The 23,470-nt window shown below is 41.4% G+C and overlaps 1 protein-coding gene across 2 annotated transcripts in view; it reads right to left on the reverse strand.

Moving 5' to 3' along the window:
* Nucleotides 1-1,914: 1,914 nt before the first annotated feature.
* The window catches only part of LOC124144934 (collagen alpha-4(VI) chain-like), a 31,994-nt gene continuing 10,438 nt past the window's right edge, over nt 1,915-23,470 (reverse strand). For both annotated transcript variants that reach the window (XM_046514565.2, XM_046514562.2), the window contains exons 11-23: nt 22,284-22,501; nt 20,998-21,334; nt 10,997-11,014; nt 9,866-10,163; nt 9,444-9,645; nt 9,065-9,119; nt 8,171-8,182; nt 6,354-6,730; nt 4,493-4,676; nt 4,300-4,320; nt 3,467-3,478; nt 2,461-3,030; nt 1,915-2,007 (exon numbers count right to left, since the gene is read on the reverse strand). In XM_046514565.2, coding sequence (XP_046370521.2) covers nt 1,973-2,007; nt 2,461-3,030; nt 3,467-3,478; nt 4,300-4,320; nt 4,493-4,676; nt 6,354-6,730; nt 8,171-8,182; nt 9,065-9,119; nt 9,444-9,645; nt 9,866-10,163; nt 10,997-11,014; nt 20,998-21,334; nt 22,284-22,501 — 2,339 coding nt within the window. In that variant the 3' untranslated portion in view covers nt 1,915-1,972. The remainder of the gene's footprint in view (nt 2,008-2,460; nt 3,031-3,466; nt 3,479-4,299; nt 4,321-4,492; nt 4,677-6,353; nt 6,731-8,170; nt 8,183-9,064; nt 9,120-9,443; nt 9,646-9,865; nt 10,164-10,996; nt 11,015-20,997; nt 21,335-22,283; nt 22,502-23,470) is intronic.

Genomic DNA, 23,470 nt, shown 5'->3' on the forward strand with positions numbered 1-23,470 from the left:
TACATTAGGGCAGCCTGTTGCAAGTGTCCAGGGCTTTCTTATATGTTGAAGTTTTCAATTTAGATTATATCAGAGACCATATACCAAGGGTACAGACCTCAGTCGTAGATTATCATTAACGATCACTGCCGCCCCCATTGTGTAATTGATACATTGGGACCCCCTGCTGCATTTCTCCTGGCAGCTATGACGATGCACGACACATGCGCAGATGCTCTTATCAGAGGACTTCCGTAGTCTAGTGAACAACCTTACGTAATATTTATACGCTGAGAGTTAATTCCCCTTGCTTCCCCTCAAGCGCACATGCTGACATACACTGGTATTTCGAGTATTAGGCGAAGCGGAGTAAAAAACTACATCGTATCGCTTCAGGGGAACGAACATTTCAATTATGTTTCCTTTTTTGTACTTCTAGGCATTTTGGTCTATGCAGAGATTAGCATTACCGTGTGTATTTGTCTCGTAAACCAAAGTCTTTGCGTAAACTAAGCCGGAAACACATTTTCTCCAATCTTCCCGAGACAAGGGCTTTAACTGACTGTAAAAATCCACTTCCCACTGGACTTATATAGTCAGTTGACGCTTTTGTCTCAGGAAGAGGATTTTCTCACGGATGGACCGGTGACTCGGTGAGTTGGAGCGATCTGCCGATCAGTGAACACACGACTTCGCCGAAATTAATGTAAACAGTAATGAATGAAGTTTTGAATGAAAATAATAAAATTGATAACTAACATAAGTCCAGATATACAATGTATACAATTGTAACCAGACAGAGAGATAACGGCATTAACATGCATACTTTGTCAAATGACTCCCGCCTCTCTTTGTTTCAAAAGCGGGATGAGAATCTGGTAATTAATTATGGCGTCGTGAACGCCAACAGAAGACGGGGAAGAAAGCATCAGCTTTGTATATCATGGTTAAGTTGATAAGATATTACTTTTGTATTTAAACCAAAACAATTTTGTTCACTGATATTCTAATTAGTTATGATTATGTTTTTAAAGATTATTTTGAAAATGAGTGAATTATTTGATCAAATTTATCTGTCGTTCAGCAGAGAAAGTAGTCCAAACATTCCGTCTTCTCAACAAGACGATAATCACTTAAAATATTCGATGTTTTTTCTAAAAAAAATCAGAAGGAGACTTCAAACCTTTTTAGCGTGACTGCATGCACAAAAATAATGGTCAAATGGTAAAATCTACTTTTAGTTTATTATAATTATGTCTTGCCAAGATACATATACCGTAAGATGTGGCGTAATGAAGTGTTGTCCACGAAAAGTAACAAGGTAATAAGTTTAGTGATACTTTCTGATGGACGTCCTTTACAAAACACCTAAATCAAAAACGAAAAACAAACATGCCACTGGAAAGAAATATAATAAATCTTCCGACTGACACCAGTAACTTAGGACTTTGTTTCATATTTAATTATGTTTAATGGAGTAATTTGTACTGGAAAATGGATATATTGTAAATTTCTCGCAGGCCGCCATTTTTTTCTTTTTGTACGATAAAAAATGGGATATAGTATGCTGTTTCTGTTCGTTAATTCGGAAGAATGTCAACGTACACATACAGTCACTTATATGTTATAAATGTCCTTTAACAAATCAAGAAAACTAACATAACTCAACATTTATAATTAAGTAAAGGTTTGGGGAAGTGGATGCGTAGCTGAGAGGTTAAAGCGTTCACTCGTCACGCCTAAGGCCGGGGTTCGATTCCCCACATGTTGGGTACTGGTGTCCCCCGCCGTTATATTGCTGGAATATTGCTAAAAGCGGCGTAAAACCATACTCACTCCCCCACTCACTCGTTTATCTGGAGATATGTTAATCGGAAAGATAAAGTTAGGTTTCACAAGAATTCATGTTGATCCTGTCTACAAAACACAAAAGCATGCATTTAAATCTTTATATTTCTTTCAAATTTTACACAGCTATGGCTTCACGTGGTGTTTATGGCATCGTTGTGGTCAGGGGTAGTCCGGCATCTGAAGACGTAGACAAGGCAGGTTACATAGAAAAGGCATATGATTCTCTAGTAGTTATGAATGCCTATAGATCAGGAATTTGATGTCAGTTGACAAGCTTTATTTCCCCAAATATTACTTAACGTTAATACAGTCACCGGATGAGTTAATATTAAGCGTAGCATTAGCAACATTTCAACCACATGCCACTTCTTTATCACAGATTGTCAATGGCAATTAAAATATCCACTTGTTCTCTGAATGCAAGAACGTACGGATATACGAAAAGTACAAGCTTTCTAGGCCAACAATGCTACCACATATATACCAACATGTGTCGTGGGTTCGAATCCCGGTTGTGGGTTTGACCACTCACTCACTCTAAAATACTCAAATGCAAACGCCTTTTTTTAACAACCAATCATCCACAGTATGTCTACACTTTAAACACTTGACGTCGAGCCAATCACCCACCTGTGCACGTTTTCTTCTGAACCTCTTTATGGATGGTCTGCAGCACATTGAAGTCCTTCACCGTGAACACATGTGTCTTGTCCGTCGCCATCCCGTCCAGCTCGGACTGGCGCACCTGTGTCCCCACCCCGATAGTGATGATACTGACACCGTCATTCTTCAAGTTAGTTGCCGCTGTTAATGTCTGAGTCGGCGACATGGACTCTCCATCTGTGATGACAATGACGTATCTCTTGGCGTCAGGTCGAGCACCATGAGTAGAAGTAAAGCCAGTTCCACGAGCCAGAGCCAGAGCCTTGTCGGTGTAGGTGGTGCCGCCCGTGTAGGATATGGAAGCGACTGCCATCTGAAGGGATGCCTTTGTTGTGTGGGAGTTAAGGTCAAACACAAGTGAGGCGGAGGTACTGAACCGGATAGCCCCGAATTGCATGTGATCTGGGCCAATGTCGAAGTCGTTGACAAATTTGGAGACGAAGTCTAGTTCCTTTTGGAAATTTGAACTCCCCTCACTACTGGAAGCGTCCAGGAGGAAGATGACATCAGCCTTCTCGGATACTGGACATGGACGAGCTGGGGAGTAAGAAGAGAGAACCTGTAAGAGGGGAGCCACATGGATCTGCATGGGAAAGGAGTTACGTGTCTGAGGGACCTGTCATGGTGGTACTGTGGAGAGAATTACATAAAATGTAAAGTTTCAGAGCTCAGCCGAGGACAGAGATGCTATAATAAACAAATTCAACTATTTCACAGTAATCCAATCCATTTATATGTCAAATAAATTGTCTGTATATTTGGGGTATTTGGGCGCTGCATCATTTAAGAATTGTAACTTTTATTATTATTTTTCTGTGATGCGTAGACTTATTGCTAAGTTATCAAGCCAGGATCAGGACGTTGCTGACAATAGAATCTACACGTCACTAGCACGTCTACTGCTTATCTGGACACGTGGGTACATCATCATCATCATCATAATAATGTTAACCAACACAATAAGCATACTTACGTTTTGTTGTTGCTGAGCACATGCAATAAGAGCAAATACATTTAGTGAGTGAGTGATTTAAAATTTAACGACGCATCGGCATTATTCCAGTCATATAGCGACGAGAGCTACATCTAGAGACACGGTATTTTCTAAAATATGCAACTTTACACCTGTGGAAAAGTTAAGCACCACCCATAATTTTATAAATATGTTAACTTCACACTGTAAATCTTTTACGTTGTATGCATGAAATGTTACTTCAGTGAGTATGTGGCGTGTAATGTTCATTTGCACCCACACCTCAATAAAAAGTTAAAAATTATTTCGCGTTTATTGACCTTTTAAAAACATGTGACATTTCAATTATTTTTAACCAAATATATGTATGGGCCCATGTGTAATGTTTTGAGGCCTATTTGTTGTCAGTCATCGAAAACATGTTGCCGAATCTGACAAACACACTGTTTGGGTGTCAATAGCTGGCGTGATCTGATGACATTTACAGCACGCCTACCCATGGAGGTCACCAATGGCTGAGTTCGCAACAGAGGTGTGTCCTTACGCTCCCCACGTAGGGCAGTTTCACATTCCTGAACAGTTTGTATAGGTGGGTTCTTGCTCCATGGGTAGGCGTGTATTAATCAACGGCATATTATATCATTGACACTAAAGGCCACACGGGAGTGAGACTGGGTTCCTGGGGATTGTAATTTCAGTGTGATATTCTTGTCTGCAACCAGGTTACAGGGTCCCTTGGTACTAGGATTCAGGAGAATGAAATATTAAGCAAAGAATAGTATTATGCCTTCCTATGAATATTAGTTGATAATTAAAAAAAGCCAATACGGTACCTGGGACTGCTGTTCCCTGAACTGTAAAAAAAAAATTAAAAATTATATATAGTCCTGACTTTAAGAATGAATATGTTTGATACTCCTGTGCCATACATTAAACGTTATCTTAAACACACCTCCACCATACACGATACACAGTTTACTAATTAAGCATTTATAATTAGTTGGCAAACATTCCCATACCACCTACCAGCGCATGTAGTCTGCTGTAGCTCGTTCTGAATGGTTTTGAGAGCATCGAAGTTGGTGACTGAGAAGACGTGCTTAGCGTCGCTGGCGATGCGGTCAAGTTCCACATGGTTCACTCCAATACCTATACCGATAGCCATAACCTCAACTCCAGCCTTGTGCAAGACGTTAGCCTCATGTTGTGTCTGCAGACAGAGGGAACACGAGGGGTTATTGTTTGTGGACAGAAGGGAGCAAGGTGCTATTGTCTGTAGACAGATGGAACACAGGGGGTTATTGTCTGTAGAGAAAGGAAACACAAAGGGTTATTGTCTGTAGACAGAGGAAACAAAGAGTTATTTCTGTAGACAGACAAAACGAAAGAGTTATTTTCTGTAGAGAGGAAACACAAAGGGTTATTTTCTATAGACAGAGGTAACACAAAGGGTTGTTTCCTGCAGAGAGAGGTAACACAAAAGGTTATTTTCTGTAGAGAGAGGTAACATAAAGGGTTGTTTCCTGCAAAGAGAGGTAACACAAAGAGTTGTTTCCTGCAGAGAGAGGTAACACACAGGGTTGTTTTCTGCAGAGAGAGGTAACACAAAGGGTTGTTTTCTGCAGAGAGAGGTAACACAAAGGGTTGTTTCCTGCAGAGAGAGGTAACACAAAAGGTTATTTTCCCTTAGAGAGAGGTAACACAAAGGGTTGTTTCCTGCAGAGAGAGGTAACAAAAAGGGTTGTTTTCTGCAGAGAGAGGTAACACAAAGGGTTGTTTTCTGTAGACAGAGGAAACACAAAGGATTGTTTCCTGCAGAGAGAGGTAACACATAGGGTTGTTTTCTGTAGACAGAGGAAACACAAAGGGATTGTTTCCTGCAGATAGAGGAAACACAAAGGGTTGTTTCCTGCAGAGAGAGGTAACACAAAGGGTTGTTTTCTGCAGAGAGAGGTAACACAAAGGGTTGTTTCCTGCAGAGAGAGGAAACACAAAAGGTTATTTTCTGTAGAGAGAGGTAACACAAAGGGTTGTTTCCTGCAGAGAGAGGTAACACAAAAAGGTTATTTTCTGTAGAGAGAGGTAACACAAAGGGTTGTTTCCTGCAAAGAGAGGTAACACAAAGGGTTGTTTTCTGCAGAGAGAGGTAACACAAAGGGTTGTTTTCTGCAGAGAGAGGTAACACAAAGGGTTGTTTCCTGCAGAGAGAGGTAACACAAAGGGTTGTTTCCTGCAGAGAGAGGAAACACAAAAGGTTATTTTCTGTAGAGAGAGGTAACACAAAGGGTTGTTTTCTGCAGAGAGAGGTAACACAAAGGGTTGTTTCCTGCAGAGAGAGGAAACACAAAAGGTTATTTTCTGTAGAGAGAGGTAACACAAAGGATTGTTTCCTGCAGAGAGAGGTAACACAAAGGGTTATTTTCTGTTGAAAGAGGGGGCACACAGAGGTGATTGTCTAAAGACGTGGGGCACGGTGGGGTGGGGGTGTTAAAGGGTGATTGTATGTAGGCAGAGGGAACATAAGGGGATATTATCTGTAGACTGGGGGGACACGATGACTCATTCTCAACAGGTGTATTGAAGGCAGACCGAGTTATAATTTATCAGCTATGGAAACACTACCGGTCGAAAGTAGTTTAAGGTACACACCCTAGCCACCTTTCAAGTGTCCACAGTCATAAGTCATCGATACACTGTGTTATATATAGTTATACATGTTATTGGTCATAGATGGTTTTGGGTCACGTTAAATCTCATCGATTATGTGGAAATATTATATAGTGAAGAAGAATATTACATATCATTTCTGAATAAATTTGGGGATTCCCTTAAATATTGTTCCTTGTCTATTTCTTTGGATAAAATAGTCTCGTATACTAGTGTGTACATCATATCGACTCGATGACTGCCCATCGGTGATGACGATCACGATCTTGGCAGCAGAAGGCCTAGCACCGTGAGCCGTCGTCAACGTTGTCTGGTTGACGTAGAGGAGGGCTTTGCCGGTGTAGGTGACGCCGGTGTGGTACTCGACGTTCTTGATGGCAGCGAGCAGGGCAGCCTTGCTGGCGTACTTGTCAAGGTCGAACTGAGGATACACGGCAGTTGAGAAGACAACGATGCTGAACTGCACTGCCGTGGAGCTCACGTCAAACTGGTCCACGAACTTCTGGACGAATGTAACCTGTTTTTTGAAGTTAGTAAGTCCTTCACTCGAAGAGGAGTCGAGAACGAAGACGATGTCGGCAGCGGAGGAGGCACAAACTGAAGCAGTAGTAGTCGTGCAAGTGCACCAGTTTCAGAGGGTCACAATGCATCAGCAGTGATGTAGGTAATGAGTGCGTGAGTTTGATTTAACGGCGCTTTCAACAGTTTTTATGTAATATGGGTGTCTCAGACGCTAATCAACAAGCCAAGGGACATGAAGTCTGTTTTTCAATATTTTGATATTTCATTTACTGTTATCGTAACCTTTTGCAAATTAACACGATTTGTCATACAAATATGTGATAATATTTATGGAAATGGTAATCTGTATTTTCATTTTAGTTTTTGACATTTGTGCTTTTGATTTTGACATTTTCGTTTTTGTTTTTGACATTTTCATTTTAGTTTTTGACCTTTTCGTTTTCGTTTTTGACATTTTCATTTTAGTTTTTGACATTTTCGCTTCACATTTCAGCGATTCAATAGCTACTTGAAAGTACATTATCCATGTTTTCGGTTATTTTTATACATGATTTATCACATATTTGTATGACAAATTGTATTAATTTGCAAAAGGTTACGATAAAAGAACGTGAATTATCAAAATATTGAAAAACATACTCCATGTCCCTTATGGGCCACCGTACAAGACACCTAGCACCGAATCAAAGGTTTCTCGTACTACTGTGTGTTATGTGTGTTGTTTAACGCCGCACTCAGCAATATTCCAGCTATATGTCGGCGGCCTGTAAATATTCGAGTCTGACACCAGACAATCCAGTGATTGACATCATGAGCATTGTCACCTTTTCGCTGAAGGCCTAGACTACCCCGGATCTTCACCGGTCCTGTGTGTTATGAAACATATTAGCTTTGTCCCTTTAGCTACTTGAGTGTCACAGCGAAATAGTATAATGTGTGTAACACATGCCTTAAACATCTACATACACATGTAGTGTGCATTCCAGTGATTCAGTGCGCTGGGTGTCTATGCATTCACATCACCATTTAATTACGCCTGGTACCCATTCACTCCTGGGCCAACTTGCACAAAGCGATCTTAGCGCTAAGATGATCGTAGCTCCCATACTTTAACATAGGCTTACAATAGTCGTAGCGCTAAGATCGCTTTGTGCAAGTGGGCCCTGGTACCCATTCACTCCTGGTTGAATCAATCGTCGTCAATAGTGACAATGCATTGACATGACATGTATTGTTCTTTTGCTTGTTGTTTAACGCCATACTCAGCAATATTCCAGTTATATGACGGCGGTCTGTAAATAATTAAGTCTGGACCGGACAATCCAGTGATTTACATCATGAGCATCGATCCACGCAATTGGGATACGATGACATGCATCAACCTGACCACCCGATCCCGTTAGTTGTCTCTTTCGACAGGCAAAGTCGCTTCTTACGACAAGCATGGGTTGCTGACGACCAAATCTAACCCGAATCTTTACGGGTCGCTAATTCAATGGAAAAGAAATGTCTTACCAAGCTTGTTACCTGTAAAGAAAAGAAACATGTTTTATTGATTATACTTTTTGGCATCAAGTCGTTTACCATCATATCCGTTCAGGCCTATCTACTCACAAGCAGTTTATTTTAACACAATTGCTGATAGCCAGGTTGACTTACGAGTAACTGAATCGATTTGTGAGAGTAATTTTGGATTCGCCTTCGCGTTCACCAACACCATAGTAAACTCACGCGGATGACACCAATAAGAAGCCTCAAGCGTTGTTCCCATGAGAGGGATGAACTTCCAATCCCCTTTATGCTTAAACATGTTTTGTATATCTTGAGATTTGACTTTTTTTAAAGTATGATGAATATATACCCATATATGGGAAATTCCACATGTTTGACGTCTAGACTTGTGTTGGTTGGTTGGTTGTTTAACGCCGCTATCAGCAGTATTCAAGCTATATGACGGCTGTCTGTAAATAATCGAGTCTGGACCAGACAATCCAGTGATTGACATCATGAGCATCGATCCACGCAATTGGCATACGATGACATACATCAACCAAGTCAGCGAGCCTGACCACCCGATTTCGTTAGTCGCCTCTTACGACAAGCATTTTCGCCTTTTACGGCAAGTATGGGTTGCTGAAGACGTCTTCTACCCCGGATCTTCACGGGTATCTAGACTCATGTATGTATGTATGTATGTATGTATGTATGTATGTATGTATGTATGTATGTATGTATGTATGTATGTATGTATGTATGTATGTATGTATGTAGAGAGAGATAGAGATAGAGATAGATAGATAGATAGATAGATAGATACATAAGTCTAGATACTCGAGATTATATATATACACGCATACATGTTTATATTTATTTATATTTTATATACACGGATAACGTGGCATTGCCTACATGTTTTCAGCTGTAGCTCCGTCTCGATAGTGTGCAGCGCGTCGAAACCTGTAACCTGAAACAACCAAAGAGTATTAAGATGTCCACGGTGTTGAACAAAGCAAAGGAAGGTTCAAGGTACCAGGACACTAGACAGTGTCATGCCTAAAGAACACAACTCAATAACCAAAGTTTGTGATGTCAACTAATTCTAAAATATCCGACATTGGTCAATGTCGTGGAGAATCAGTTCATTAATACCCCACTTCCGGTATCGTTGCCATGGTTTTTTTCCTTCTCACTTGTAAGTGTAGGTGTATAATACACGTACCTTTTTCACCTATTTCTGAGATTGTATATGAAAATGATTTTGGCTTGTCCACAGTGAAGTCCAACATACCATGAATACATGCTGCTTGTCGCTGGCTATGTTGTTTAATTCAGTTGAGACGATTCCATTACCGATCCCCACGGCAATGACCTTGACGCCTTTGTCATGCAACAACTTGGCTTGCTCCTTGGTATATGCGGGCAGCTGGGACTGACCGTCGGTCATCACAATCACTACCTGACGGGCATCAGCCCGGGCACCATGGGCAGCGCTGGAAGGAATGACACATCCTTTAGCAAAGGAGAGAGAGAGAGAGAGAGAGAGAGAGACAGACAGACAGACAGACAGAGAGACAGAGAGGCAGAGAGGGAGAGAGAGCAGCGCTGGCAGGAATGACACATCTTTTAGCAGAGAGAGAGAGAGAGAGAGAGAGAGAGAGAGCAGCGAGCAGCGCCGGAAGGAATGAGTACATGTAGCGTTTTAGACTTTACCTGAGAGAGTTTGTCCGTATAAACTCCAATCCGTCTCCAGTGACTGTGTTACCTCCAGTGTAGGGGATGCTGGTGATTGCAGCTTTTAACGCTGCTTTGCTGTTGTAGTCGTTTAGGAAGTAGCGGTTGGTGACAGCTGTTGAAAAGGTGACAACACCGATCTGTACGCTATCAGGACCAATGTCAAAGCCGTCGACGAAGTTGCTGACAAATTCGAGTTGCTTCTTGAAGTTGATGGACCCCTCGCTTGAGGATGAGTCCAGGAGGAACACGATGTCAACAGGGTCAGACTTGCATGCTGCAGGAGCCAAAAAAAATGTAACTACTGCCTTACGGAATTATTCTTGTGGTGATTTTTAATTGCCGGATATGACATCATGGGTGTCATGTATAGAACAAAGGCTGTCCTGAAGGTAGTATCGTGCTCCCTCTGAGTTTGCTGGAGGTCTTTTGTCAGAGTTGGATGTCATTTAACACCAGCAGGATATAGCCGATATTACTTAACACGTGAGGGAGTGAGTGAGTGGGTGAGTTTGGTTTGAAGAATATTTCAGTGGTATCACGACATGTCAACTTGATGTGGGAAGAGTGAGTGAGTGAATATGGTTTTACGCCGCTTTTAGCAATATTCCAGCAATATCACGGCGGGGGACACCAGAAATGGGCTTCACACATTGTACCCATGTCGGGAATCGAACCCAAGTCTTCGGCGTGACGAGCGAACGCTTTAACCACTAGGCTACCCGACCGCCCCTGATGTGGGAAGATGTAGGAGTTGCTCAGGGATGAGCCACAGATACACAATCGGACAAGCCGTGCGAACGTGTATTCTAATAACATTTAAGGGCAATGAGTTACGATCGTCTAACAAAAAGAAGATGCTAAATATAAATGTGTTTTACGTGAAGACTTCAATTTCGAACTTTGATATGCATTGTCGATAAGAAATACATTTTCATTTTAAGTAAACAATTGTTTATCGGTCACTATATTTTTTATCATTCGTCCACACTTTGTCAACAAATACCGTATCATGCTGTCTTTGCCATATTAATTCTTTCTGGCATGTTTGTCGAAGATTGCTTTGTATCTTATAGTTTTTACATAATATTATACACACATGTCACTTACCTGTTTGTGGAGCCTTACCTGCAAACACAAAAATATTTTATTTATATCATTTTTATATACATGTTTATTTTTATGTGACGAGTCTTCATATTTCTCCGTATTACAGAAATATTTTTCCCGTACCTGGTCTGGGTTAACATCCGTCTTACATGGAGTTTCCTGTACCTGTGCTGTGTTAACATCCGTCTTACATGGAGTTTCCTGTTCATTGGTCTGAGTTAATATCCGTCTTATATGGAGTTTCCTGTACCCGGTCTGTGTTAACATCCGTCTTACATGGAGTTTCCTGTACCCGGTCTGTGTTAACATCCGTCTTACCTGGAGTTTCCTGTACCTGTGCTGTGTTAACATCCGTCTTACATGGAGTTTCCTGTTCATTGGTCTGAGTTAATATCCGTCTTATATGGAGTTTCCTGTACCCGGTCTGTGTAAACATCCGTCTTACATGGAGTTTCCCGTACCTGGTCTGTGTTAACATCCGTCTTACAAGGAGTTTCCTGTACCTGGTCTGTGTTAACATCCGTCTTACATGGAGTTTCCCGTACCCGGTCTGTGTTAACATCCGTCTTATATGAAGTTTCCCGTACCTTGGTCTGTGTTAACATCCGTCTTACATGGAGTTTCCTGTTCATTGGTCTGAGTTATTATCCGTCTTATATGAAGTTTCCTCTGCCTTGGTCTGAGTTATCATTCGTCTTACATGGAGTTTCTCGTACCTTCGTCTGTGTTAACATCCGTCTTACATGGAGTTTCTCGTACCTGGTCTGTGTTAACATCCGTCTTACATGGAGTTTCTCGTACCTGGTCTGTGTTAACATCCGTCTTACATGGAGTTTCTCGTACCTGGTCTGTGTTAACATCCGTCTTACATGGAGTTTCCTTTACCTGGTCTGTGTTAACATCCGTCTTATATGAAGTTTCCTCTGCCTTGGTCTGAGTTAACATTCGTCTTACATGGAGTTTCCTGTTCATTGGTCTGTGTTAACATCCGTCTTACATGGAGTTTCTGTACCTGTGCTGTGTTAACATCCGTCTTACATGGAGTTTCCTGTTCATTGGTCTGAGTTAATATCCGTCTTATATGGAGTTTCCTGTACCCGGTCTGTGTTAACATCCATCTTACATAGAGTTTCCTGTACCTGGTCTGTGTTAACATCCGTCTTATATGGAGTTTCCTGTACCTGGTCTGTGTTAACATCCGTCTTACATGGAGTTTCCTGTACCCGGTCTGTGTTAACATCCGTCTTATATGAAGTTTCGCGTACCTTGGTCTGTGTTAACATCCGTCTTACATGGAGTTTCCTGTTCATTGGTCTGAGTTATTATCCGTCTTATATGAAGTTTCCTCTGCCTTGGTCTGAGTTATCATTCGTCTCACATGGAGTTTCTCGTACCTTGGTCTGTGTTAACATCCGTCTTACATGGAGTTTCTCGTACCTGGTCTGTGTTAACATCCGTCTTACATGGAGTTTCTCGTACCTGGTCTGTGTTAACATCCGTCTTACATGGAGTTTCTCGTACCTGGTCTGTGTTAACATCCGTCTTACATGGAGTTTCCTGTACCTGGTCTGTGTTAACATCCGTCTTATATGAAGTTTCCTCTGCCTTGGTCTGAGTTAACATTCGTCTTACATGGAGTTTCCCGTACCTTGATCTGTGTTAACATTCGTCTTACATGGAGTTTCTGTACCTGTGCTGTGTTAACATCCGTCTTACATGGAGTTTCCTGTTCATTGGTCTGAGTTAATATCCGTCTTATATGGAGTTTCCTGTACCCGGTTTGTGTTAACATCCGTCTTACATGGAGTTTCCTGTACCCGGTCTGTGTTAACATCCGTCTTACCTGGAGTTTCCTGTACCTGTGCTGTGTTAACATCCGTCTTATATGGAGTTTCCTGTTCATTGGTCTGAGTTAATATCCGTCTTATATGGAGTTTCCTGTACCCGGTCTGTGTAAACATCCGTCTTACATGGAGTTTCCCGTACCTGGTCTGTGTTAACATCCGTCTTACATGGAGTTTCCTGTACCTGGTCTGTGTTAACATCCGTCTTACATGGAGTTTCCCGTACCCGGTCTGTGTTAACATCCGTCTTATATGAAGTTTCCCGTACCTTGGTCTGTGTTAACATCCGTCTTACATGGAGTTTCCTGTTCATTGGTCTGAGTTATTATCCGTCTTATATGGAGTTTCCTGTTCATTGGTCTGAGTTATCATTCGTCTTACATGGAGTTTCTCGTACCTTGGTCTGTGTTAACATCCGTCTTACATGGAGTTTCTCGTACCTGGTCTGTGTTAACATCCGTCTTACATGGAGTTTCTCGTACCTGGTCTGTGTTAACATCCGTCTTACATGGAGTTTCTCGTACCTGGTCTGTGTTAACATCCGTCTTACATGGAGTTTCCTTTACCTGGTCTGTGTTAACATCCGTCTTATATGAAGTTTCCTCTGCCTTGGTCTGAGTTAACATTCGTCTTACATGGAGTTTCCTGTTCATTGGTCTGTGTTAACATCCGTCTTACATGGAGTTTCTGTACCTGTGCTGTGTTAACATCCGTCTTACATGGAGTTTCCTGTTCATTGGTCTGAGTTAATATCCGTCTTATATGGAGTTTCCTGTACCCGGTCTGTGTTAACATCCATCTTACATAGAGTTTCCTGTACCTGGTCTGTGTTAACATCCGTCTTATATGGAGTTTCCTGTACCTGGTCTGTGTTAACATCCGTCTTACATGGAGTTTCCTCTACCCGGTCTGTGTTAACATCCGTCTTATATGAAGTTTCCCGTACCTTGGTCTGTGTTAACATCCGTCTTACATGGAGTTTCCTGTTCATTGGTCTGAGTTATTATCCGTCTTATATGAAGTTTCCTCTGCCTTGGTCTGAGTTATCATTCGTCTCACATGGAGTTTCTCGTACCTTGGTCTGTGTTAACATCCGTCTTACATGGAGTTTCTCGTACCTCGTCTGTGTTAACATCCGTCTTACATGGAGTTTCTCGTACCTGGTCTGTGTTAACATCCGTCTTACATGGAGTTTCTCGTACCTGGTCTGTGTTAACATCCGTCTTACATGGAGTTTCCTTTACCTGGTCTGTGTTAACATCCGTCTTATATGAAGTTTCCTCTGCCTTGGTCTGAGTTAACATTCGTCTTACATGGAGTTTCCCGTACCTTGGTCTGTGTTAACATTCGTCTTACATGGAGTTTCTGTACCTGTGCTGTGTTAACATCCGTCTTACATGGAGTTTCCTGTTCATTGGTCTGAGTTAATATCCGTCTTATATGGAGTTTCCTGTACCCGGTTTGTGTTAACATCCGTCTTACATGGAGTTTCCTGTACCCGGTCTGTGTTAACATCCGTCTTACATAGAGTTTCCTGTACCTGGTCTGTGTTAACATCCGTCTTATATGGAGTTTCCTGTACCTGGTCTGTGTTAACATCCGTCTTACATGGAGTTTCCTGTACCCGGTCTGTGTTAACATCCGTCTTATATGAAGTTTCCTGTACCTGGTCTGAGTTAACATCCGTCTTACATGGAGTTTCCTGTACCTGGTCTGTGTTAACATCCGTCTTATATGAAGTTTCCTCTTCCTTGGTCTGAGTTAACATTCGTCTTACATGGAGTTTCCCGTACCTGGTCTGTGTTAACATCCGTCTTATATGAAGATTCCTCTGCCTTGGTCTGAGTTAACATTCGTCTTACATGGAGTTTCCCGTACCTTGGTCTGTGTTAACATTCGTTTTACATGGAGTTTCCCGTACCTTGGTCCTGGTTAACATCCGTCTTACATGGAGTTTCCCGTACCTTGGTCTGTGTTAACATCCGTCTTACATGGAGTTTCCCGTACCTGGTCTGTGTTAACATCCGTCTTACATGGAGTTTCCCGTATCTGGTCTGTGTTAACATCCGTCTTACATGGAGTTTCCTGTACCCGGTCTGTGTTAACATCCGTCTTACATGGAGTTTTCTGTTCTTTGTTCTGTGTTAACATCCATCTTACATGGAGTTTCCTGTACCCGGTCTGTGTTAACAACCGTCTTATATGAAGTTTCCTCTGCCTTGGTCTGAGTTAACATCCGTCTTACATAGAGTTTCCCGTACCTGGTCTGTGTTAACATCCGTCTTACATGGAGTTTCCTGTTCATTGGTCTGAGTTATTATCCGTCTTACATGGAGTTTCCTGTACCTTTGCCTGTGTTAACATCCGTCTTACATGGAGTTTCCTGTACCTTGTCTGTGTTAACATCCGTCTTATATGGAGTTTCCTGTACCTGGTCTGTGTTAACATCCGTCTTACATGGAGTTTCCTGTACCTTGGCCTGTGTTAACATCCGTCTTACATGGAGTTTCTCGTACCTGGTCTGTGTTAACATCCGTCTTACATGGAGTTTCCTGTACCTGGTCTGTGTTAACATCCGTCTTACATGGAGTTTCCCGTACCTGGTCTGTGTTAACATCCGTCTTACATGGAATTTCCTGTACCCGGTATGTGTTAACATCCGTCTTACATGGAGTTTCCTGTTCTTTGGTCAGTGTTAACATCCGTCTTACATGGAGTTTCCTCTGCCTTGGTCTGAGTTAACATTCGTCTTACATGGAGTTTCCTGTTCCTTGGTCTGGATTAACATCCGTCTTACATGGAGTTTCCCGTACCTTGGTCTGTGTTAACATCCGTCTTACATGGAGTTTCCCGTACCTTGGCCTGTGTTAACATCCGTCTTACATGGAGTTTAACTGTACCCGGTCTGAGTTAACATCTGTCTTATATGGAGTTTCCTGTTCTTTGGTCTGTGTTAACATCCGTCTTACATGGAGTTTCTTGTGCCTTGGTCTGATTTAGTATTCGTCTTACATGGAGTTTCCTGTGCCTTGGTCTGAGTTAAAAAACCTTCTAGCATAGAATCTAAAATATAATTTCCGGTATATCCATACGGGTTAACTCACAACAATTTGACGTGCATGGCATGTAGTTTTCCGTATATGGATCTGGGTTAACTAGAAACTATCTTGCTTCCCTTGCGTGGGTAAATAACATTGTTACATGCATTTTAGGTATCTCGGTCTGGGCTAAGAGTCATTTTATATGGCATTTCCCGTATCTCGGCTTGTGTTAACAACTATCTCAAGTTACATGGAGTAGGCTTGGTTTGGCTTGTTAGTGGTTTAACGCCTCTCCCAGCAATATTCCAGCTTTATGATGGCGGTCTGTAAATAATAGAGTCTGGACCAGACAACCCAGTGATTATTATCATGAGCATCGATCGACGACATGCATCAACCAAGTCAGCGAGCCTGACCACCCGATCCCGTTAGTCGACTCTTACGACAAGCAAAGTCGCCTTTTACGGCAAGCATGGGTTGCTGAAGGCCTATTCTACCCCGGATCTTCACGGGTCTTACATACAGTAATTTGTGTATCTGTTTGGGTTAACTTACAACGATCGTACACGTTCTTTCTAGTATCTCGGTCTGGGTTTACTGACCATCTTACAGTACTTTCTAGTATCTCAGTCTGGGTTTACTGACCATCTTACACGTATTTTCTAGTATCTCGGTCAGGGTTTACTGACCATCTTACACGTACTTTCTAGTATCTCAGTCTGGGTTTACTGACCATCTTACACGTACTTCCTAGTATCTCAGTCTGGGTTTACTGACCATCTTACAGTACTTTCTAGTATCTCAGTCTGGGTTTACTGACCATCTTACACGTACTTTCTAGTATCTCAGTCTGGGTTTATTGACCATCCTACACGTACTTTCTAGTATCTCGGTCTGGGTTTACTGACCATCTTACAGTACTTTCTGGTATCTCAGTTTGGGTTTATTGACCATCTTACACGTACTTTCTAGTATCTCAGTCTGGGTTTACTGACCATCTTACAGTACTTTCTAGTATCTCAGTCTGGGTTTACTGGCCATCTTACACGTACTTTCTAGTATTTCAGTCTGGGTTTACTGACCATCTTACACGTACTTTCTAGTATTTCGGTCTGGGTTTACTGACCATCTTACACGTACTTTCTAGTATTTCGGTCTGGGTTTATTGACCATCTTACACGTACTTTCTAGTATCTCGGTCAGGGTTTACTGACCATCTTACACGTACTTTCTAGTATTTCAGTCTGGGTTTACTGACCATCTTACACGTACTTTCTAGTATTTCGGTCTGGGTTTACTGATCATCTTACACGTACTTTCTAGTATCTCGGTCAGGGATTACTGACCATCTTACACGTACTTTCTAGTATTTCAGTCTGAGTTTACTTACCATCTTACACGTACTTTCTAGTATTTCGGTCTGGGTTTATTGACCATCTTACACGTACTTTCTAGTATTTCGGTCAGGGTTTACTGACCATCTTACACGTACTTTTTAGTATTTCGGTCTGGGTTTACTGACCATCTTACACGTACTTTCTAGTATCTCGGTCTGGGTTTACTGACCATCTTACACGTACTTTCTAGTATTTCAGTCTGGGTTTACTGACCATCTTACACGTACTTTCTAGTATTTCAGTCTGGGTTTACTGACCATCTTACACGTACTTTCTAGTATTTCAGTCTGGGTTTACTGACCATCTTACACGTACTTTCTAGTATTTCGGTCTGGGTTTACTGACCATCTTACACGTACTTTCTAGTATCTCAGTCTGGGTTTACTGACCATCTTACACGTACTTTCTAGTATTTCAGTCTGGGTTTACTGACCATCTTACACGTACTTTCTAGTATCTCGGTCTGGGTTTACTGACCATCTTACACGTACTTTCTAGTATTTCAGTCTGGGTTTACTGACCATCTTACACGTACTTTCTAGTATTTCGGTCTGGGTTTACTGATCATCTTACACGTACTTTCTAGTATCTCGGTCAGGGTTTACTGACCATCTTACACGTACTTTCTAGTATCTCAGTCTGGGTTTACTGACCATCTTACACGTACTTTCTAGTATCTCAGTCTGGGTTTACTGACCATCTTACAGTACTTTCTAGTATCTCAGTCTGGGTTTACTGGCCATCTTACACGTACTTTCTAGTATTTCAGTCTGGGTTTACTGACCATCTTACACGTACTTTCTAGTATTTTGGTCTGGGTTTACTGACCATCTTACAGTACTTTCTAGTATCTCGGTCAGGGTTTACTGACCATCTTACACGTACTTTCTAGTATCTCGGTCAGGGTTTACTGACCATCTTACACGTACTTTCTAGTATTTCGGTCTGGGTTTACTGACCATCTTACACGTACTTTCTAGTATTTCGGTCTGGGTTTATTGACCATCTTACACGTACTTTCTAGTATCTCGGTCAGGGTTTACTGACCATCTTACACGTACTTTCTAGTATTTCAGTCTGGGTTTACTGACCATCTTACACGTACTTTCTAGTATTTCGGTCTGGGTTTACTGACCATCTTACACGTACTTTCTAGTATCTCAGTCTGGGTTTACTGACCATCTTACACGTACTTTCTAGTATTTCAGTCTGGGTTTACTGACCATCTTACACGTACTTTCTAGTATCTCGGTCAGGGTTTACTGACCATCTTACACGTACTTTCTAGTATTTCAGTCTGGGTTTACTGACCATCTTACACGTACTTTCTGGTATCTCAGTCTGGGTTTACTGATCATCTTACACGTACTTTCTAGTATCTCGGTCAGGGTTTACTGACCATCTTACAGTACTTTCTGGTATCTCAGTCTGGGTTTACTGACCATCTTACACGTACTTTCTAGTATCTCTGTCTGGGTTAACTGCCCATCTTACACGTACTTTCTAGTATCTCAGTCTGGGTTTACTGACCATCTTACAGTACTTTCTAGTATCTCAGTCAGGGTTTACTGACCATCTTACAGTACTTTCTAGTATTTTAGTCTTGGTTTACTGACCATCTTACAGTACTTTCTGGTATCTCAGTCTGGGTTTACTGACTATCTTACACGTACTTTCTAGTATCTCTGTCTGGGTTTACTGCCCATCTTACACGTACTTTCTAGTATCTCAGTCTGGGTTTACTGACCATCTTACACGTACTTTCTGGTATCTCGGTCAGGGTTTACTGACCATCTTACACGTACTTTCTGGTATCTCAGTCTGGGTTTACTGGCCATCTTACACGTACTTTCTAGTATCTCAGTCTGGGTTTACTGACCATCTTACAGTACTTTCTAGTATTTTAGTCTGGGTTTACTGACCATCTTACACGTACTTTCTAGTATTTTAGTCTGGGTTTAATGACCATCTTACAGTACTTTCTAGTATCTCAGTCTGGGTTTACTGACCATCTTACAGTACTTTCTAGTATCTCGGTCTGGGTTTACTGACCATCTTACACGTACTTTCTAGTATCTCTGTCTGGGTTTACTGCCCATCTTACACGTACTTTCTAGTATCTCAGTCTGGGTTTAATGACCATCTTACAGTACTTTCTAGTATCTCAGTCTGGGTTTACTGCCCATCTTACACGTCCTTTCTAGTATCTCAGTCTGGGTTTACTGACCATCTTACAGTACTTTCTAGTATCTCAGTCTGGGTTTACTGCCCATCTTACAGTACTTTCTAGTATCTCAGTCTGGGTTTACTGACCATCTTACAGTACTTTCTAGTATCTCAGTCTGGGTTAACTGCCCATCTTACAGTACTTTCTAGTATCTCAGTCTGGGTTTACTGACCATCTTACAGTACTTTCTAGTATCTCGGTCTGGGTTTACTGACCATCTTACACGTACTTTCTAGTATCTCTGTCTGGGTTTACTGCCCATCTTACACGTACTTTCTAGTATCTCAGTCTGGGTTTAATGACCATCTTACAGTACTTTCTAGTATCTCAGTCTGGGTTTACTGCCCATCTTACACGTCCTTTCTAGTATCTCAGTCTGGGTTTACTGACCATCTTACAGTACTTTCTAGTATCTCAGTCTGGGTTTACTGCCCATCTTACAGTACTTTCTAGTATCTCAGTCTGGGTTTACTGACCATCTTACAGTACTTTCTAGTATCTCAGTCTGGGTTAACTGCCCATCTTACAGTACTTTCTAGTATCTCAGTCTGGGTTTACTGACCATCTTACAGTACATTTTGTAGTATCTCAGTCTGGGTTTACTGCCCATCTTACACGTCCTTTCTAGTATTTCAGTCTGGGTTTACTGACCATCTTACACGTACTTTCTGGTATCTCAGTCTGGGTTTACTGCCCATCTTACAGTACATTTTGTAGTATTTCAGTCTGGGTTTACTGACCATCTTACACGTACTTTCTAGTATCTCAGTCTGGGTTTACTGACCATCTTACAGTACTTTCTAGTATCTCATTCTGGATTTACTGCCCATCTTACAGTACTTTCTAGTATCTCAGTCTGGGTTTACTGCCCATCTTACAGTACTTTCTAGTATCTCAGTCTGGGTTTACTGACCATCTTACACGTACTTTCTAGTATCTCAGTCTGGATTTACTGACCATCTTACAGTACTTTCTAGTATCTCATTCTGGGTTTACTGCCCATCTTACACGTCATTTCTAGTATCTCAGTCTGGGTTTAATGACCATCTTACAGTACTTTCTAGTATCTCAGTCTGGGTTTACTGACCATCTTACACGGTCTTTCTAGTATCTCAGTCTGGGTTTACTGACTATCTTACACGTCCTTTCTAGTATCTCAGTCTGGGTTTACTGCCCATCTTACATGTGCTTTCTAGTATCTCAGTCTGGGTTTACTGCCCATCTAACAGTACTTTCTAGTATCTCGGTCAGGGTTTACTGACCATCTTACACGTACTTTCTAGTATCTCGGTCTGGGTTTACTGACCATCTTACACGTACTTTCTAGTATCTCGGTCAGGGTTTACTGACCATCTTACAGTACTTTCTAGTATCTCGGTCTGGGTTTACTGACCATCTTACACGTACTTTCTAGTATCTCGGTCTGGGTTTACTGCCCATCTTACACGTACTTTCTAGTATCTCGATCTGGGCTAGCTCACAACCATCTTACATGTAGTCTGTCGTATCTCTGTCTCGATCTTCTGCAGAGCATCAAAATCTGCCACTCTGAACACAAAAGAAGGATCACTGGCAAGAGCCGTGAGTTCTCCGTTGTCGATGCTCGTACCGATGCCCACCGATATGACCTTGATACCGGCACTATGGAGCTTCTCCGCTTCATTGGCTGTGACCGACTTCTGCTGAGATTCACCATCGGTGACGACAATGACCACTTGTTGAGCGTCGGGGCGGCCGCCATGTTGTGGTAGAAAACTGTTCGCCCCAACAAACTTGAGTCCCTCTCCTGTTTCCGTAATTCCCGGGCGGTACTGCACGTTCTGGACTGCCTGTTAACAATAGCGTTGTTGAGGCAATATATATTTTTTTATAATTTGATTCTCATCACAACCGACCCTCAAACTGTGCCAAAACCAATGTATTTTTATCATATGCATACTTTATGTGGTTCCCGTTTCGCATTTATATATTCTATTTCGAATTTTCATTATTTAATATAACCGAACATGACGACTAGCGATGCTGTTGATGATTTTGCAAGTCAAGGAAGGCTAGGACGTTTTGAAACCATTGAATTGCGCTTTGGTATATGAATTGTGCCACGAAATAAGACTGTGAGTTATGTGTCTTAACGTAGATATGAACATAAAAGCGACAAAACCCTTCCATGTACAGTATATATTCAGTTCAAATATTATTCTCGCTAAAAATGATTAATGAAAATTATATTATTCTTATCTTCCATATTCAGTATATATTCAGTTCAAACATTTTTCTCGTTAAAAAATGATTAATGAAAATTATGTTATTATTATCCACAAAATAACCCAGAAATATAAGTCAATGTAAGTTTTATCTCAAGGTTGTATAGAACTACTGATATACAACAAAGGGATTATATAAACTGAGAAAAAAAAGTGTTAATATTTCATGTTGAAGTTTGAATTCAAAGTGTAAACTGGTGTATGCATCTTCAATTATTTAAAGCTAAAAATGAATCCCGAGTTGATGGTAAAATGTACACAAAAATAAAAATTCTTTAATTACTGAAGTATTTGATTAAAGATACAAATGTCATCCAAAAAGCTTTCTTCTTCAATCTCGTCCCATGAAGCTGGTCTCGCCAAACATCTTATAACATTTTTTAAGCAGGTTTGTTTTAAATATACATAAAAAAACATACGGGGAAAATCAACACGAAATTTCAGCAAAATCCACCCTCGATACCCAAGTGTCAATGATGCACCGTAAGTCACAGCATTCATCGTCCTGACTCACGTTGAGCAGATCGGCTTTTGTGGTAAAGTTGTTCAACCAGAACTCATTCTTGACGTTAGTCGCAAACGTTACGACACTAAGCTGCACGTTGTTTGGTCCGATGTTCAGCTCGCGGGCGAAGTTGTTGACGAAGTTCAGCTGCTTCTTGAAGTTTTCTGACCCTTCACTGCTGGATGTGTCCAACAGAAACACGACATCCGCCGGCCGTGAGCTGCACGCTACGACACAGGTATTTATACAAGAATTGTATTGAACATCATCTTATGAATTTGGAAAAAAGCTGGATTCTGAGTATCGGAGGTTTCAATTGAAATTAACCACCTCTGATTGAAGCAGATGATTTTGATGGCCGCATTAGCGCGAGAGGCATCTTTCTCAGGCATTATCGGCACGCATATTGAAAGAATGTTTTGCACAATTATAGGTTACAAAATGTAGAGTTATAGTAAGTACAATATTCAAAGTAAGCGTGATTCCTAATTGAAATCCAGTCTCGCAGTGTTTAAAGAGGGAACTTGTTCCACTGTGTGTAGCCCACTTGCAGGTTAGGTCCAGATGCATTCAGACCCAAGAAGATCCCGGGTAGAAAAGCTTTCAGCAACCCATGTTTGCCGTAATAGACGACTGACGGAATCGCGTGGTCAGGCTCGCTGACTTGAATTGATGCATGTCATCGATCCCAATTGTGTGGATCGATGCTTTTAATATTAATCACTAGAATGTTGGTTAACACCGCACTCAGCAATATTCCAGCTATATGACGGCGGTCTGTAAAAAATCGAGTCTGGACCAGACAATCCTGTGATTGACATCTTGAGCATCGGTCCACGCAACTGGATCAATGACATGCATCAATCAAGTCAGCGAGCCTGACCACCCGATCCCGTTAGTCGCCTCTTACGACAAGCAGAGTCGCTTTTAACAGCAAGCCAAGTAATTACTTACCGTCATACCTATGTTAACATAAGTTAACATAACATGAAGTGTATCATCTGTATTATTAATCATTTATGGAATGTCAAGCTTCTTAATTCGAAAATATTTATTTGTTTTGAAAATAATACCATGCATTTTATAGCATTTCAGACGTACGCCCTTTGGCAAGCATATAGTTGCCTTTTACGGCAAGCATGGGTTATGAAGAGCATATTCCCCGGATCTTCACGGGTATCAAAATATATGAAGGA

The sequence above is a fragment of the Haliotis rufescens genome, unplaced genomic scaffold, assembly GCF_023055435.1.
Source record: "Haliotis rufescens isolate VD_foot unplaced genomic scaffold, xgHalRufe1.0.p SCAF_3, whole genome shotgun sequence".
Classification (NCBI taxonomy): Eukaryota; Metazoa; Mollusca; class Gastropoda; order Lepetellida; family Haliotidae; genus Haliotis; species Haliotis rufescens.